The sequence below is a fragment of the Eurosta solidaginis genome, chromosome 3 (assembly GCF_040869045.1).
Source record: "Eurosta solidaginis isolate ZX-2024a chromosome 3, ASM4086904v1, whole genome shotgun sequence".
NCBI lineage: Eukaryota > Metazoa > Arthropoda > Insecta > Diptera > Tephritidae > Eurosta > Eurosta solidaginis.
Window position 1 is genome coordinate 89,057,849 of NC_090321.1, and position 19,495 is coordinate 89,077,343.

The window sequence follows — 19,495 nt, forward strand, 5'->3', positions numbered from 1 at the left end:
CAGAAATTCACGACCGTGACAGTTACACAGTTACTGAATTTAAATTTCTAATTTTCTTTCACAATTTTTCCCATTTTTAAGAAAACTATTCCTGTAACAAAGAAAAACAAATATGCAGTTCTAGTTTTTAAGAAAATTACTTCTCAAAAATTATGGAAATATTTCTATGACGAAGAGTAATATACTATATATTTTTCTTCGTTTTGTGCACTTAAAGCATCAAAGGCATGCTTAGTTATTTTTCCATATAAATTTTAAATTACAAAAATGCCAATGTAAGATCTGTCAACATTTGACATGGGGCGGAAAAACTTGAAAAATCTTAAACGCTCTGCGAAAATTTTAACACGCTCTAAGGCAGCTTGACTTGCAACAAAAATTCTATAAAGCGCTGAGCTAAAAAAGGTCGGTTTGTTTACTGAAAGGGATTGTTTTTTTAAAATCCAATCCAAACTGAATATTCTCTCATATACAGATATCGGATTATACACTTACAACTTGTACATACAATTCTCTAAATCAAATAAAACTAGCCCGACAAATCGAACGTTGATAAGAGTGAAAAAAAATAATTTGAAAAAAGTTTAAGTTAAACGGTTTTATTGAAAACAATACTTACATGAAGTAATAATAATACTAAAAGCTAGAAAATAATTAGGTAGGTTCTAGGTACTAATCATCACACTCCTCATCAATCTAGGGCGTTGATCAGACAATTAAATAAAAGCGTTGGACGCGTAAAAATTCGATTGTTAGTCATAAGTAAGACCAACTGAACCTTAATCAGGTTATGCTACGCCTCACATTTTTAGAAATTTCACGCACCCAACGCTTTTATGTAATTGTCTGATCAACACCCTAGATTGATGAGGAGTCTGATGAATGGTACTAGGACCTACCTAATTATTTTCTAGCTTTTAGTATTATTATTACTTCATGTAAGTATTGTTTTCAACAAAGCCGTTTAACTTAAAAATATTTTTTTTCTATTATTTTATTTTCAAGTTTTTGGTCTTTATTTGCCTATTATTTGTCTATTATTTATTGCTTATTATTTCTCATTCTATTTAGTGCATATAGTGACTCATTATTACAATGACTCTTTCCTGACAATTTGTTACAATCTAAGTCCTCAATACATATTCCTTCCAAAGACTTCACTCGACTCTGCGCCACGTATGCTTGTCCCTCCTGGACCTCCAAAATATTTTGATGTCACTTCTACCGGACTATATGTAATATTTGCTCCAAATATGAACCAAATCGGACATCATAGGTCGCTTTCTATTCATGTATGTATTATGTGTTCCAAATATGGACCAAGTCCGGCCGGCCTGTCAAGTTAATCTAAATAAAACCGTTTAAAAACACACGGTTGCTTGGTTTAAATTTTAGTCCCGAAAATTTTCATTTTTCAATCCAAGAAACAGTAATATTGAAACGTCTCGGTTTAGATTCAAAATTTAATTGTTTAAATGTGAAACCAAAAAATAGCAGAATTAAAACATATCTGTTTGCTTTTCAAACCCTTGAGTTTATATTTGGAACCTTCAAAAACTATATCAAAGGTATTTACTCGACTACTGATTTTTAAGTTTTGATCTCCTTGTCTATTTATAAGAGTCTGTTCTTCAAAATAGGTATCTGCATCTTTCAGAAGGTAAGAAGTACAGTCGCTTAATTGTAAAATAAAATCTGCAGTGCTTTCTTATGGTATCTTCAGGAGACGCGCGGTACGAAAAGTTATTTCTTCAAAAATCATCCGGAGGGCCGCCCTCTTCATCTGCTTCCATATGCGAGTTCTGATAAAAATCATTTTTTAGCCGGAGCATCGTCTGTTATTCGCACAACATGGCCTAGCCGGCGTAGCCGCTGCGTTTTAATTTGCAGGTATATGTTAATAAATGCGTAAAGCTCGTACATCTCATCATTAAAACCTCTTCGGTACTCGCCGTGGCCAACGCGTAGAGGTCCATAAATCTTTCGAAGAACTTTTATATCGAACACTCACAGAGCCGCTTCACTTGATATTGTCATGGTCCATGCTTCTGCACCATAAAGCAGGATGGGTACGACAAATGACTTGTAGAGCATGATTTTTGTTTGCCGAGAAAGGATTTTATTTTTCAATTGCCTACCTAGTCCAAAGTACCATCTATTGCGAAGAGCGATTCTTCACTGGATTTCAGAGCTGATGTTGTTGTTTGTGTTAATCCTGGTCCCTTTACTATTTCGAAATTATGGCTACCAACAGTGACGTGGTTGTCAAAGCGCAAATGCTTGATGACAGCTGATATTTTGTTTTGTACTCATTCACCATCAAACCCATCGGGGAAACTAAATTCAGACATAGTGGCTTATAGGCAGCTCCTTTTCGAGCTATGTTGTTTTTGTTGTTATATCAGTGCTTCGCCCCATCCCCTAGGTGTGACCTTTCACAAGTTGTCATCAATACCCTCTAACGGGAGTCCGAGGAAACTTGCACTTTCAATAGGGATGGACCGGAGTGAGAAGGGTGTTAGAGGCGTTGGTTACACATTGCAATTAAAGAGATGGTTTTTGTCATATAGGGACACATTGCAAGCAGGACATCGGGGTTGATTCTAGATAGGTAAGAGTTTAACCTGTTACTGTATCCAGATCGAAGTTGAGGTAGAGTGACGCGGGTGTGTTTTCCTCTTCTGCGAATTCAGGGTATTTATCTTTAAGAGCTGAGTTTGCAGGCAATTCCTGGCATAGAGGTATGACGTTTTTTTTTGGATATCACTGAGGACCTGTTTGTGTTTTTCTTCTATAATCGGCTGTGTTCTCAGGTGCCGTATTTCCTCACAATGCTTGTGGATATGTCTTCTTAAACTAAAATTTTTGACCGTGCGCTGCTGAAATTTTAACAAGTAAAACTTCCAGCATAAAAATTGTTTTATAAGTACTTTCCTTTCTTTTACTGTTACCATTCGATGAAGAAAGTTTTGCATATAAAGATAAGGTAAGCTGCACACATGCAAGCGAACTTTTTTGTTGTTTTCCAATCAGTCAATCAAACTTCATTTCACAATCCGGCTTTAAAAAGTTATGAATGTCACATATATATATTTTCAACTTTTTGTTGCTATAATGAAAACAAGTATGTGAGCTGAAACAGTTATATTGTTACCACAAACGTTTCTAAATCAACATGGCAAATGCTGCACAGAACGAGTTTTTAAATTCCAAGCGTGCATATTTCAATATGTTTGTATTTTAGGGTAACCATGGTAATACAGATGCGATAAGATCGACCCCTTAAGAAGATATAAACATCATATGCAATATCCAACCAATCCATACTTTATTCACGAACTTGGTACTTGCGATTGATTACAACTATGTACATATGGGCACGAGCTTTTTAAGATCACCGTGATTGATCCCTTCTTCGACACATATTAGATGATCCTCCTCGCAACTAGGAACATTAGAGAAGAAGGTGAAATCAGATTCGGCATTCCACTTTGCATGGACATATCCAAAATGACGACTTACAATACTGCCTATACGACTTGTTGTTGCGGTTGTGTTAACATTGATTCACCCTATTCAATAGGCGCAATTACTCACAAATTGTCATCAAAATCCTCTAATGGGAGTTCAAAAAAACTAGCAGCTTCAACATGGGAAGGGGACCATGGGAAAGTTGGTGTTAGAGGCGTGGGTTCCACATTTCAATTGAAAAAATTGTTGGTATCATGTTGGTATGCCTATCGTAAGAGGCGACTAAAATATCAGATTCAAGGGGCTGTGTAGCGCAACCCTTCAGGCTGCGAGCGCAATATATATGTAGCTTCTCCAACCTAATTGTCAACCTGATATATCAGTGGTGAATCCTGTTTCTTTAACAGCCGAGGCTCTGGCGACCCCGAACTCCTCATGGATCTAGAGGGTGAGAGGGCGGTATGGCCTAGTAGGTCACATGTGGTCGTACCAAATTGTTGCCGAGATGGTCGGGCTTGGTACCGGAATGTACCGGATCTGTACGCGGCAAAGGACCATCAACATCGATAACACTCCCCAAGGCCTTCGGGGAGTGTCCTTATTGCTACAGCAACTACAACAGTTTAATTATGTACATATAAGTCATGTTTAAGAAATGAGTTTCCCGAAACTAGCAAATCGAAATTCGAAGCAGTGCACAAGTGAAAATGTTACTTCGTTTGAAATTTTATCTTGAGTAAATATCGGTATAATTCTAAGCCCCGCCTGTTCCAGCTTTGAAAAAAGTGCTTTGTTTACTAGAAGGCGTAGTTTCATTGCATGTTATGATGTAGCGCGTGATATAAATGTTTACATTTTCCAATACTCCTTATTTAAAAATGTATAAATTTATATACATAAATTTGGCATTTTTCTGTCCAATTCCAAATTGCTTATTTTTACTTTTACTCACAATCTCCACCTACCTTTCTTTACTTTTCCGACTTCCCTCGCTTTTCCTCTACTTTTGATCTCCATTCCTCGGGTTTTTCTTCTCTTATCTCTCATGTATTAAATAAGGAAATATATTGAGGTTGGCTTTTTGGGCACATTACACTACTGAGGTAGTAAAAAGGAGTAAAATAGTACCAACAATTTATCCTCAATACTACTTCAAAATTTGATGGCCGAATTATGGGTGCCGTCAAGTTTTTGTTGTTTTATTACTGAACTCACCTGTCTACTTTTATTGTGCGTGCAAAAATTCAAGGACGGTAAAACCTATATAACGATTGAATTCAAACTTGCTTTTAATCATGGCCAAACCCGACACTATGTGTTTTTTCAGTTTTTAGATTTATTTTTTAGCAAAATAACTAAGAATCACTTATGATTCATAGAATAGGTAACTTGCCTTTACCTGATTCTATTTGTCTATGGATTTCCCATTTCATAGAAATCAGCCACGCTTCACTACACCCGATGGCTACAACATCCATAGGAAAAATCGTGTAATGGTGAAAGAGGCCTCGCTTTTATCACTCATCATATTTGGCAATACAATCTATCTCAACTCAGCATCAGCCGCAGCGACAAAACCTTAGAAAGTCAAGGCATGACTATGTGGCAAAGTAATGTTAACCTAGAAATAACTAGCATCTATATTCCCCTTGCCACCTGCTATCTAAGAGACTATCGCCCTGATATCATAGAGGCAGGGATACACACACTTTAATTACAGGCGATACACACACTTGAATTACAGGAAACCGTCACAGCTCGCCAGACATTTCCATAGTAAGTGCAGGATTCATAAAGTTCTTTGAATACCTTAGCATCTAACCACACCGGCCTTAACTCTACTCAATACAGCGGTTAGCAAATTTCATCACCTCTGAATAGCGAACATTCATTTATCTCAAAAAAGAAAATTGGGAAGGCTAGACTAATTTCAAAATTCAATTTTTGCTGCTATCACCATTCCTACTGATATCGGGCGAGGCGACTGCAAACTTCCAAGGATTCCCGTCAAAGGATATCGATGACATCTTTTGAGTCAAGGCACCTCCTGGCTGCCGCAAATCACAGATGGTCTACGAATGAGGGATGTACTTTCATTCCCTATCTTTTTCTAAATTCATTATAAGTGGCAAACCGTTAAGCGCATTACGCAGTAGTTAAGAATTTCACCACTTTGGACAAAAATTGTAATTACCTACTAAACATCTGAGGTGATTCCTCCTAAAAATATGCTAAATTTTCTTCACACCGAAACCAAATTTATTCCGCGCCCACTCCACATTTCAAAAACCAACTGCGTAATTCCCAAATCGCAGCATGTCTGGGGTAAAAATGCATTTGCATAAAATTTCTCAAATGAAAACGATGGAACGTTCGATTTAAATGGCAATTTTCTAAAGGTGTGGCTATGCAGATTATCCTAAGCTTAACGCCTTGAAAATTACCTCAATAGAAGGATTGCATACCATCGTGCACCATCTGCAGGACTAAAGGTCAGCTTTGGCGCCGGTGCTCCGGCCCCATTTAATATTAAGAGCTACAATAGGGATGAAGGATTGCCTCAAGGTTGCCGATAAAACAATAACAAAACAAAATGATTTGCCTGAGGTTATCACAACAAAGCTGTTATCTATAACAATATACATTTTGCCTTTGTTAGTCGCCGCTTTTCAGGACAAGTTGTTGAACACTACAATTTGGTGAAATATGAATTATGTATTCTTATATGTTATAACTTGACACATAGCTTCACTTAACGATTTTAAAAATAAAATAAGACTGTGGTCAAATATTATTACAACAGCTCAGCACAAATCTAACGTCTTTTCAAAAACCACTGCGGGGTAAATGAACAAATTTAGGCACCTCTGTTGAATGTTGATGTGGTCTAAAAATAATTTTAGCATATATGGGCAAATCCCAAAAACTTTTACTTTTTTGGATACTCGGGTTTTACACACGGGCAAAAAACTTAAGGCCAGAAAAAAGTACAAGGACATTAAGTTTGACCTTTTGACTGTCCGATCTGATGATTTTAAAAATCAAGAAAGTTGATAGTAAGTTTTTGCAGAACTTCGAAATGTAAAAAAAGTCGATTTTTACACATTTTCAAGCGATACCCTTGATTTTTTTTTTTAATTTTTTCGATAAAATTATGAGGCATCCCTGAAACGCTATGGAATTTAAACTGAATGTTGTTTTTGAGACGGAGATTCATAAAGTATTAGCAAAATTAATGTGCCCCTCCAATACTCAAAACTATCATCAATCAAAGTAGCGATACTTTTTTTTTGTCATTTTCAATATTGACAGTTTTTTGCTTATAGCTTTTTGAGGCAACTGAGTATTGAAATTTGGATTGTGCACGATAATAGCCTACCAGTGATTAAAAATACCTAGGCCTTCAAATTCGATATTTTCAGTTTTGAAGGTAGAGGAAGAAAAGTGGAAACACTTGGTTGCGTAAATTTTTTTCAGGATCATGTTTTTTCGTGGGCACAGCTACAATTTTACTTTTATCACTTCATAACCGTTTGTTAATTTTTTCTCTACACCACAGTGGTATACCATCAATTGCCTCATCTTGGAATATTCACGCAAGAAAAGTTATTGATGTTTGTACAATGGGCAAATATACGAAATTTCCGACAAAAATTGGCAATCGTCAAAAAGAGTAGAAAACAAAATTTTCTTTTTTTTAAACCAGGTTTTATTTAAAAGTAAATGAAAAGCAACACAAATTTGGTACAAAAATAAAAAAAAAAAAACAAATGTGTACTCTTTTTGACGATTGCCAATTTTTGGCGAAAATTTTGTATATTTGCCCATTGTACAAACATCAATAACTTTTCTTGCGTGAATATTCCAAGATGAGGCAATTGATGGTATACCACTGTGGTGTAGAGAAAAAATTAACAAACGGGTATGAAATATTTGACGGTTACCCGGTTTCATATTTTTGGCGATATCTCTAAAACCGGGCTTCGGGTATCAACAAAATTTTACCTATATATACCCCACATAGATATGTACATCCTGATAAAATTTGAACACAATCGCTTAAGAAGTGTTTATATAAGTAAAAAAATTTAAGGTTTTGCGGGTTTATATTTTTATCAATATCTCCAAAACCGGATCTCGGGTATTAAAAATTGTTTACCTAAACATACCTCGTTCGCATATCTATACGTTTTTAAAGTTTCAAAAGAATCGGTAGAAAGGTATTAAAATAAATGTGTTGCAAACTTTGCAGTAAAAAATATTTGGCGGTTATTCGTTTTTATATTTTTACCGATATCTACAAAACCGGGTCTCGTGTATCAAAAAAATTGTACATAGCTAACAGCTGCATATAATTCCATAGTTTGTTAAAATTTCGATATAATCGGTGCAAAAGTGTTGAAATAAATGTATATTTAACATTGCGACCTCAATTTATATATATTTTGCTCGATCTTTTGACTATATCTTTTTGAGGCATTATGTAAGACGAGTAACGGCGATGCACTATAGCTCCAATTTACCCCTCAATCTTTCTAACAATAAGATATTTGCGTGATACGATGTTTCAAAAAAAATGTTTTTCTCCAAAAAAACCAAAGTTTGGCGGATTTCCCCATATATACGTATGTGCATACATACATACATACATACATACATACAATACTTACAGCCCAGCAATTTTACAATGAATGATAGTCAGCTGCGTATCTTTGGTAATCTCGAGTTTGTTTATTCGTAAATAATAATGTCTTTAGAGTTTTGTAAATATTTAAGCAAAGACAGTTTAAAATTACACTCATAGCATAATTTTCAATAATTGAATAATAATAACAGCGTGAATTTAAATGCCGACTGACGATAAAATTAAAAAGAAAACACATTGTTTGTGTACGCGTGCAAGTCCCTTTTTATATAATAAGGCAATCAAGTGACATAGAATTGTTTTTATAATTCATAATAATCGCATGAATTAATTTTTACATAAAATAAAAAAATATTTTGTAATTTAAAAAAATTAATACAATAACATTACAATAATGTGATTCAATTGGATTTAAATGCATTCACAATTGTTGTCAGGAAAAAAAACGAAATACTTTGATATCCGTGTCTAAGGAAAAATGTGTATACTAAAATAGAAGTGCAAATAATTTTCTTTGTATAAAAACAAGAGAATCATTATTTTTTACAAGGATGGTACTATTCAATAGCTATTGACTTTAATTATACCGACGGAGGACCAATCAAAATTACGGCATATGCAGATGACGTTTCAGTCATCATAAGCGGCAGATGCCTAACAAAGCCTAAAGTTGTAGGGGTAACCCTACAAGAAAAATGTAGCACAAAATATCTAGGAGTCATCCTAGATAGTAACTTGTCGTGAGAACTCCATGTGGAAGAGAGAACGAAGAAAGCTTCAGCAGCACTGTATGCATACAAGAGGATACTAGGATACACGCGGAGCCTAATCCATAAACTGTCTCATTGGGTATATACGGCAACAGTCAAACCCAAACTTTACTATGGGGTCCTTATTTGGTGGATAGCCACACAAAAATGTACGTATACCAAAAAAACTAAAGTAGGTATGCAGATTATCATAACTGGATCCCTAAAAGGGTTCTGGAAGCAACAATTGAGCCGGAGGGTTGGGACCAGACATGACAGAACATACTAAACACGTGTATACCGATTGTTTCAAATTTATGGAAGGGTCGGGTTGGCTGATGACATGTCGATCCAGAGATAATAAGATTCTATAAGCAGCCAGATTACTGCAGTGTTTTTTCAGATGGAAATTGTACCCGTGAACTAAGCAACAGAAATTCTGCAAGAAACGTGCTTAAGCCGCAGTTGCGTTAATGTTCCTATTGAAAATTAAACAGTACTTAACCAAGAAGTGTCCCTAAATTCAAAGAAGCATTGGAAAGACTTCGCTCAGGCCGAGCCATACATCTATACTGTGTTCGAAAAGGCTGATGTGTCCCAATCAGTTTGCGAAAATTAAAAGGAGACAGGAGTTCCATATGATCCATTCAGCTGGAAAATTGTAGACAGAAGCGCGGGGCTGATGTCTAACCTAACATATGTCTGCCGCGTTAAAATGATTTATGTCATATATATATATATATCGGGCAAGGTATATATATATATACCGTCGATATTCACATATCTAAATGCACTCCCTCTAAGCTGTATATGTTGGATAGGGGGTGGGGCGTATGAGCAACATTTGGTTTGTGCATTCAACCGAAATGACAATTCTCTTTGCATTATTAAACGGTCAAAATAGGAAAACATTTTCATATGAAAGTTTTGCAAATGTAGAACAACACAGGGATATGCAAATGGTAATTTAAAACTGTTTTATGTAAGTGTGTATGTATACATATGTATAAACGAATCTGAATGCTGATGCTAGTAAATATGAACTATATTACAAATATTTGCCCTGTGATTGCATGCAAGTAAATATGTGAGTGTAACTTTTTCATTTGTCCAGCACAAAAAGCAAAATTGATGAGCTGACATGTTGGTAAAACGGTTAAAAATTTTCTCATACAAAATGAAATCTATCAAAAATAGGGAAAAAGAACACCAAGAGAAAATAAGGGTGCAAATATGTATGTAATAGCGAAAAAATGTGTGTCACATGATTAAATAACTTAAATAAAACATAGTGAGGAAAACTGAATAATTTCATCTGATGCTTACTTTATTATTGAAAGATGTACATAGTAGGAAAATTTATTTATAATATTGCTAGAATATGTCTGTATAAAATTTGTTTTGTAGTCACAAAACAAGTATTTGCTATATGTACTTCCATAATAAGTAATAAGGAGAAGAGAGGAGCTTACGACTCAAAATAAAACGCAAAAACAAAAATGCTTTGCTGGCCTCGTTTTGTTTTATTACAAGTAAAGAAGCGCGAACTCTAACCTCTTTGGTTACCCTCACGTTTGAATGAAGGTTTTAATCGTGTCTTCCATGAACCCTCATTTTTGAATGACGTCGTCGCATTCACAAAACCCATGAAATATGTCATCTAGGTACCCACAGTTGGCGCAAATCGGATTTTCAATTGTTTTTTTTTATTTTAAACTAGCCCAACTAAATCATCCGTAAGTTATTAAAAAAAAAAAATTGCTAAATTTTCCAAATCGGCATTTAGTTTTCCCTTTACAAACCACTTAGTAATTAATGTTGGGCGGTTGTTCCAGAAAATAACTAAACTTCAAGCTTTTAGCTAATTTACCGTTTTTACACCAGTTTATCAGGCTATTTTGCGTTTGAGGGTATATGATATGCGGTAAAATTTTGCGAAAAGTAAGATCTCCCCCAAGAGATTACTAGTTTGCCGCTCCTTCGTCGATTGTCAAATAGTGATGATGAATATGCAGGCAAGGTTGAAAAGCCCTGTCCCCCGTGCACTTAGACAGGCTGCATATTCATCATCACTATTTGACAATCAAAGAGTAAGGAGCGGCAAACTAGGAATATCTTAGTTACCCTCACAATATTGGTTATTGATTACGGACAAACCAACTAAACACCCAACTTATCAGCCAGCATTTCGAGCTCCCCCATCCCACAATTTCATTCTCATTATTGGGCGTATTTTTGCTTTCATTCACATGACTTTTTTACATAGGCAGCTCTCTCCTTTTTCAAGCCAGCGTGAAGTTTTTTTTTATGATACGACTTCAAAATTTGAAACCGGATAAGAAAACAAGCGCCAGGTGAAAATTCCGAATAAAATGTAGCGCGATTTTGTATTGCAAATTTTCGACTGCGCCCCTTTTATTTTATAAGAACTGTTCAAAAAAAAATTGCACATTTCTGATTAATTATATCTCGAAGTTTATGTTTTGGATCATTACGGGTAAGGAATTGCTATAGGGTATGATTCTATCATATATATATTTCTATCATAGTTTCATCCATACAATTTTAATAATTTCAGTTGTACTGCAAACTGAAAAACAAGAATATGAAAAAAGTGTACAGTTATCTCAGCGAAAACAGTATTTGTATTTAAAATACGCTAAAATTTCAAAATATGGTTGTAGAAGTGTTAAATAATAGTGGATTGTTATATTCTGAAAGACATGTTGGCGTAAGGGTTTTCCAAAAGCAGGAAGAAATGGGCTTCGATAATAAAACTCGTGAAGGCGATCCCGATACCGCAACAAATACCGCGGAACCAGGCTGTTTAATATCGCGTATTAGGTTATATCTTGCATACTGTGAGAAAGACTAAAGTCCTTGTAAACGAACTTGTTTGACCTTATCAGTGCAGCTTCACACCTGGCAATTCTAACGACCAGATCTTCACAATGCACCAAATCCTTATGAAGACTCACTCATCATCTTCTTGTTGATCTCAAATCATCCTTTCACATCGCGAAAATAAGTTGCTTTTATGCTGCTATGCCTTCCTGGCGAAGTTAATAAGTCTCTGCTAAAAGCATCTTTACGAGCCACTTGAAACCAAACGAGACTTGAGACAAGGCGCCTCTTTTCGTGCGATTTCTTTAACATAATGATGGAAAAGATATATCTAGCAGGATAACTACAATTACTGGCGTGTGCAGACGATATAGGGATTATTGACCTTAAAAAGCGCGCCGTGAGTTCTGCCTTCTCTGGATTAGAGGCGAAAAATGTTGGTTTTGATGTAAATGAGGACAAGGCGAAGTACTTGCTGTCATCCAAGAAAGAATTGAATCGAATCTTCTGAAAAAGAGTCGAATGGCTCTTTCTTTTCCGGGAAAAATGCCAACATTATGTTGAAGTCTTACATTCTAACTTTTTAACTAGGTCTGTAAAAAGGTTGAATTTGTGAGCATTCGTATCCTTTTCTGATTACATGGCATACACTTTATGAAGGAGAGAGCTAAAAAGGGCCAACAGAAAAGAAAACGTCATAAGATACTTGCAATAATTTTTATAAATGAAATTAAGCGAAACAGCAAATCTACTACTAGTCAAGTTTAAAGTTTTGAATTTTATTATTAAATAATTAAATATTTAGTTCAGTGGAATTTAAAATTTGAGCCGCATAAAAATTAAAAGTACAGCAGTTAATTGTGTAATGCTAAATTTTTTCAAGCACGCAAAATTTCATTAATTACAGAATTAATAGTAGAGAAGCTTTTAGAAATTCAAACTGCGTTATTATTTGCGGACATATTAGCATAATTTAATTTATTGGTGCTGTGTTCTTGATGTTCACACATCAAACTTAAAATTTTGCTTTCATTCTGCACCATTAGCATGACTTCGTTTAACATAAAGGCTCCGTCACATAAGAAATTTTTCATGTGGATGCATATAACTCAATCTTATGCATTATGACTAGATTGCACGCATTTTTATGGAGAAGGGTAGATTGAGCGGCACTGGCGCCATCTGACATGAAAAAGTAGCCAACTTTCAAATTTTGTAGCAAGCAAAGCATAAGAAGAAGAATTTGACATTTGATTTGGCTAAGGGTGCTGGCACACTTTGCAAGTGAAATTATTTTTCCCACTCGTTGGTAACTTTTCTAACATTTTTCGCAATTAGAAACTGCCATTAAGGCAGCGGCACAATGAAATTTTCATATAGATGCGTTTAACACAAGCTTTTGCATTCCAGTAACATCGCCATAATTAACTAAGATGTTGTTTATAAATATGAAGGCCCTTCAGACTTGGCAATTGAAGTTTATTTCGCCTTGCCCCTTCACATACAAACTTTCGCGAAGCATTGTTACAAACATTCAACCTATACAAGAAATATACTTTGTAACATATTTTTTGTCCTATTCATCTGTTAAATTGCAGTTTTTATACTCAGTTGAGCAGAGCTCACAGAGTATATTAACTTTGATTGGATAACGGTTGGTTGCACAGGTATAAAGGAATCGAGATAGATATAGACTTCCATATATCAAAATCATCAGTATCGAAAAAAAATTTGATTTAGCCATGCCCGTCCGTCCGTCCGTCCGTCCGTCTGCCCGTTAACACGATAACTTGAGTAAATTTTGAGGTATCTTGATGAAATTTGGTATGTAGGTTCCTGGGCACTCATCTCAGATCGCTATTTAAAATGAACGATATCGGACAATAACCACGCCCACTTTTTCGATATCGAAAAATTGAAAAAGTGCGATAATTCATTACCAAATACGGATTAATCGATGAAACTTGGTAGGTGAGTTGAACTTGTGACGCAGAATAGAAAAATGGTAAAATTTTGGACAATGGACGTGGCACCGCCCACTTTTAAAAGAAGGTAATTTAGAAGTTTTGCAAGCTGTTATTTGGCAGTCGTTGAACATATCATGATGAAATTTGGCAGGAACGTTACTTTTATTACTATATGTCTGCTTACTAAAAATTAGCAAAATCATAGAACGACCACGCCCACTTTTTAAAAAAAATTTTTTTTTAATTCAAATTTTAAAAGAAAAGTTAATATCTTTACAGTATATAAGTAAATTATGCCAACATTCAACTCCAGTAATGATATGGTGCAACAAAATACAAAAATAAAAGAAATTTTCAAAATGGGCGTGGCTCCGCCCTTTTTCTTTTAATTTGTCTAGGGTACTTTGAATGCCATAAGTCGAACAAAAATTTACCAATCCTTGTGAAATTTTGTAGAGGCTTAGATTCTAGGACGATAACTGTCTTCTGTGAAAAAGGGCGAAATCGGTTGAAGCCGCGCCCAGTTTTTATACACAGTCGACCGTCTGTCCTTCCGCTCGGCCTTTAACACGATAACTTGAGGAAAAATCGATATATCTTTACTAAACTCAGTTCACGTACTTATCTGAACTCACTTCGTATTGGTGTAAAAAATGGCCGAAATCCGACTATGACCACGCCCAATTTTTCGATATCGAAAATTACGAAAAATGAAACAAATGCCATAATTATATACCAAATACGAAAAAAGGGATGAAACATGGTAATTGTATTGGTCTGTTGACGCAAAATATAACTTTAGAAAAAAACTTGGTAAAATGGGTGTGACACCTACCATATTAAGTAGAAGAAAATGAAAAAGTTTTGCAGGGCGAAATCAAAAGCCCTTGGAATCTTGGAAGGAATACTGTTCGTAGTATTACATATATAAATAAATTAGCGGTACCCGACAGATGAAGTTCTGGATAACCCTGGTCCACATTTTGGTCGATATCTCGAAAACGCCTTCACATATACAACTAAGGGCTACTCCCTTTTAAAACCCTCATTAATACCTTTAATTTGATACCCATATCATACAAACACATTCTAGAGTCACCCCTGGTCCACGTTTATAGCGATATCTCGAAAAGGCGTCCACATATAAAACTAAGGCCCACTCCTTTTTAAAATACTCATTAACACCTTTCATTTGATACACATATCGTACAAAAAAATTCTAGAGTCACCCCTGGCCCACCTTTATGGCGATATCTCGAAAAGGCATCCACCTATGGAACTAAGGCCCACTCCCTTTTAAAATAATCATTAACACCTTTCATTTGATACCCATATCGTACAAACGAATTCTAGAGTCACCCCTGGTCCACGTTTATGGCGATATCTCGAAAAGGCGTCCACCTATAGAATTAAGGCCCACGCTCTTTTAAAATACTCATTAACACCTTTCATTTGATACCCATATTGTACAAACGCATTCTAGAGTCACCCCTGGTCCATGTTTATGGCGATATCCCGAAAAGGTGTCCACCCATAGAACTAAGGCCCACTCTCTTTTAAAACACTTATTAACACCTTTCGTTTGATACCCATATTGTACAAACGCATTCTAGAGTCAACCCTGGTCCACTTTTATAACGATATTCCGAAAAGGCGTCCACCTATATAGCTAAGGCCCACTCCCTTTTAAAATACTCATTAGCACCTTTCATTTGATACCCATGTCGTACAAACAAATTCTAGAGTCAGCCCTGGTCCACGTTTATGGCGATATAGAACTAAGGCCCACTCCCTTTTAAAATACTCATTAACACTTTCATTTGATACCCATGTCGTACAAACAAATTCTAGAGTCACACCTGGTCCACCTTTATGACGATATCTCGAAAAGGCGTCCGCCTATAGAACTAAGGCCCACTCCCTCTTAAAATACTCTTTAATACCTTCCATTTGATACACATGTCATACAAACACATTCCAGGGTTACCCTAGGTTCATTTTACTACGAGGTGATTTTCCTTATTTTGTCTCCATAGCTCTCAATTGAGTATGTAATGTTCGGTTACACCCGAACTTAACCTTCCTTACTTGTTAACTGTAAACAATGTTGGAAAAGTTAACAACTAGTGGGGAAACCAAATCAAATGCCAAATTCTTCTTCTTATGCCGTGCTTGCAACAAAAGTTTGCAATGTATTGAGTTTAGACGCGTTTAACTGAATAATTTCTTATGTGACGGGGCTGTAACATAAGCACCAAATTATTCTATTTATTCCTATTCCAAATGAGCGACTAACCTACTAATAACAAATAAATGTTTATCCTCTTTTCAGCTCCAGCAGCATTAACAAAACAACGAGGGCAAAACAATACAAAAACGGTTCAATAAACCAATAGTTATGGAAGCAAAAAACACATATCAAGGTTCTTTCGCTGTATTAACCGCAGAAGTCTCAGTTAGTGGTCCAGCCAAAGTCAACCACAGCCCCTCCATATGAGTATAGAAAAACAAAGACAACAACAATAACGAAAAAATGCAAAATTCATTACTGTATGGCGCAACTAGCGCCACTTTGGCTGTAGCCATTTTAACGCAGGGCGCCATAGTCACAGAGAGCCTTACGCAGCAAAGCGACATGCAAAATACATCGTCATTGGTACTACAAAATCTCTCGAATCACTCTGACACTACAAATGATGCATTGCTGCCGTGGCTGCTTACGACAAAGTCTGTTACTGCCATGGCAGTAACGAACATCAGCAGCACCAACAACAATAACAACAGTTTAAGCTTTGCTCACAGCAGAATTGTAGATGAAGGTGGCGGCGGTGTTGCAGTTGGAGTACCAACTTTTATAGACAATTTAATGCACGTCATGAGTACAACTGGCGCCGCCATGGTCAACAACGTCAACACCAGCATTAATAATAATGGCGCATCGTTGAATGGAAGTGGAATGGCAGCCACCGAAACTCCATTTCTGCCCTATGTAATGCGCCCGGAAACGTACATTGTTCCAGTGCTGTTCGCGTTTATCTTTATAGTGGGCGTATTGGGCAACGGTACATTGATTGTGGTCTTCTTGGGCGTGCGACAGATGCGCAACGTGCCGAATACGTAAGTATTTTTGATGAAAGTCTAAGCGAAATCGAAATCGGTGGCATCATGTTTTGGCCCATGGATGACAATTCAAAAAGGAATAAAAAAAGTCGTTCAACTAAAAATGAGAAGTAAGAACTGAGAGGCAACTCTAATTAATTGTTTGAAGTGATGAAGCGAAAAGTTACACCTTTTTAAGAATAATCTTAGGAATATTTTTTTCTATTTTATCAGGAAGTTATTTAAAAGTCAATCGCAAAGTTCCTAAGTTCGGAAAGTGCGTTTTTCTTCTGTCAATTGCATTTTCTTTCAGCTCTCTTCATGACTGTATTCAACATAGCAAATTTCAGCTCACTGATAAGCTACATAAACCTATATCGAAAGATTTCCAATTCCGTTTGATATTTATAAATACGCTTGCACCACCTAGCGAAATTTTCTTCTAATATTGCATTTTTATCGCAAGCTTCGGCATTTTTAAGAAATCATCGTCATCATTGATTGGCGCTTAAGCGTTTCGTAAAAAGTCACGCCAACTATCCCTGTTTAGCGATAGCTGACGCAAGTATTTCTCCATCTGCCTCTCCCAACTCAAAGGAGGTCTCTTTCTTCCTTCCTCTGCTTTCAAACTGCTGTATCGACTGAAATACTTTCTTGACCAAAACGTGTTGGCCCATTCGCATAACTCGACCAGCCAGCGAAGCCTTTGGGTTTTTATTCGCTGCACGATCGTCATACCTTCGTAAAGCTTATACACCTCATCATCATACGTCCTTCGAAACTCACCGTCGGCATCCCGGACAGGACCATTAATCTTACAGAGAACACCGTCTATGATTCCGAGCCATACGTCAGGACAGGTATGACGAGCGACTGGTAGTGCGAGATTTTTGTTCATCGAGATAGAAATTGCCTACTCAGTCCAAAGTAGCAACTATAGGCAAGAGTTATTCGCTGTTTGATTTCTAAGCTGATGTTGTTTTTGCTAATAATACTAGTTTCCAAATATACGAAATCCTTTACAGCCTCGAATTTTTGTCCGTCAACAGTGACAGGGCTGTCAAGGCGCAAGTTCCTGGATTATTTCTTGGATCACAGCAAGTTCTTCGCTGTGTCCTCATTTGTCCTCCATAGCGCATTTGTTCAGGCCAATAATATCAATTCTTCAGCATACGCCAGTTGTACCCTCTTGTAATAGATTGTACCTTCACATTTTAGTTCTGCTGCTAGAACTATCTCCTCCGGCATTATGTTAAACAAATCGCATGAAAGGGAATAGCCTTGTCTGAAACCTCGCTTGGTTCCGAATGGCTCCAAGAGGTCCTTTCTAATCCTTACGGAGCTTGTGGTGTTGCTCAACGGAATTTTACAGAGCCCTATTAAATTTGCGGTGAACTTAAATTCACACATAGCAGCATACAAGCAGCTTCGTTCACGCTGTCAAAGGCAGCTTTGCAGTCGACAAAAAGATGGTGAGTGTTGATTATCTTATCGTGAGTCTTCTCCAGGATATGGCGCATCTGGTCGGTAATAGATTTACCAGGTCTGATAAGGTGCAATTAGTTTGCTGACTATGGGCTTCAGATTTCCACACAGTACGCAAGATATAACCTTAAACGCGATTCTATGTAGCCCAATTCTGCGATATTTTGAGCGGTTTGCCAAATCGCCCTTCTTTTGGATTGGGCAGAGTTCACTTAAGTTCTAATCTGAAGGCATGCGCTCAGCCGACCATATTTTGCCAAGGAGTTGGTGCATGCACCTTATCAACTGTTCACCTCCGTTTTTGAACAATTTGACGCGTATTCCGTCATTATATAGCGCCTGATGATTTTTTTTCCGGGATATTGCCATTCTCACTTCGTCATTCGGCGAAGTACCTCGCACTTACGCCCTTCAGCCTCACATTTTTCCTTCTAAACAGGCGTCTTGGTTCCTTCCTCGCCTCACGATAAAGCTCCAATGTACCGAGCGGTGCCACGTACGTACGCAGCGTGCCCTATAGGCAGAGTCCTTCTTTTCCGATGGATCGCGACATTCCCCATAGTAGCAGTTGTTTTTGCGAGCTCACTCGAGACCATCAGCAGCGACAGTACGTAACGCAAGGGAAATATGCTCCCGCAGCTCAGTCACATCGTTTCGTCGAAGATTGCTTTCAGTGAGCTGGTGTGAGAGCCGAGTGGAGTAATCATCAGCTGTCTGTTTCATTAGCAGCTTTTCGACGGCAGCTTTTTTTGTGTCACTGTGTGGATTTTTTTTCCTCAGTCGCGTGTACGTATCACGGCTGCAGCAAGGTGGTAGTTCTAGTCGATATTTGGACCGCTTAGATCACTACATGATCGATTTGGTTTCGTTTTCTTCCATCGCAAGGCAGCCAAGTAGCTTGGTTTAGGTCAGCAGCGTCCACCTTGAAAAAAAGTTTTCGAAGTTTTATGGTAACAAAAAATTGTATATCCTTACATATTTATACAAATAATTCACTTCGGCAGTGATATGGTGTCGCAATGTGCGAAAATTTTAAATCTTTTGGAAAATGAGCTTAGCACTGCCCCTTTTAGGTAATCTATTTAAATACTTATAATTCCATAAATCACACAAAAACAAACCATTTCTAACGAAATTCAGTACAAACATATTTATAAGACAAAACCTTTTTTAAATAATGGATGAAATCGGATGGAAACTACGCCCTCTGTTATACCCAGCTTTCCGTCTGTTCT

General features: G+C 36.8%; 1 protein-coding gene across 2 annotated transcripts in view; it reads left to right on the plus strand.

The window, feature by feature from the left end:
* The window catches only part of CCHa1-R (CCHamide-1 receptor), a 331,052-nt gene that overhangs the window by 135,101 nt on the left and 176,456 nt on the right, over positions 1 to 19,495 (plus strand). For both annotated transcript variants that reach the window (XM_067772690.1, XM_067772689.1), the window contains exon 2: positions 16,009 to 16,793. In XM_067772690.1, the coding sequence (XP_067628791.1) occupies positions 16,210 to 16,793 (584 nt within the window). In that variant the 5' untranslated portion in view covers positions 16,009 to 16,209. The remainder of the gene's footprint in view (positions 1 to 16,008; positions 16,794 to 19,495) is intronic.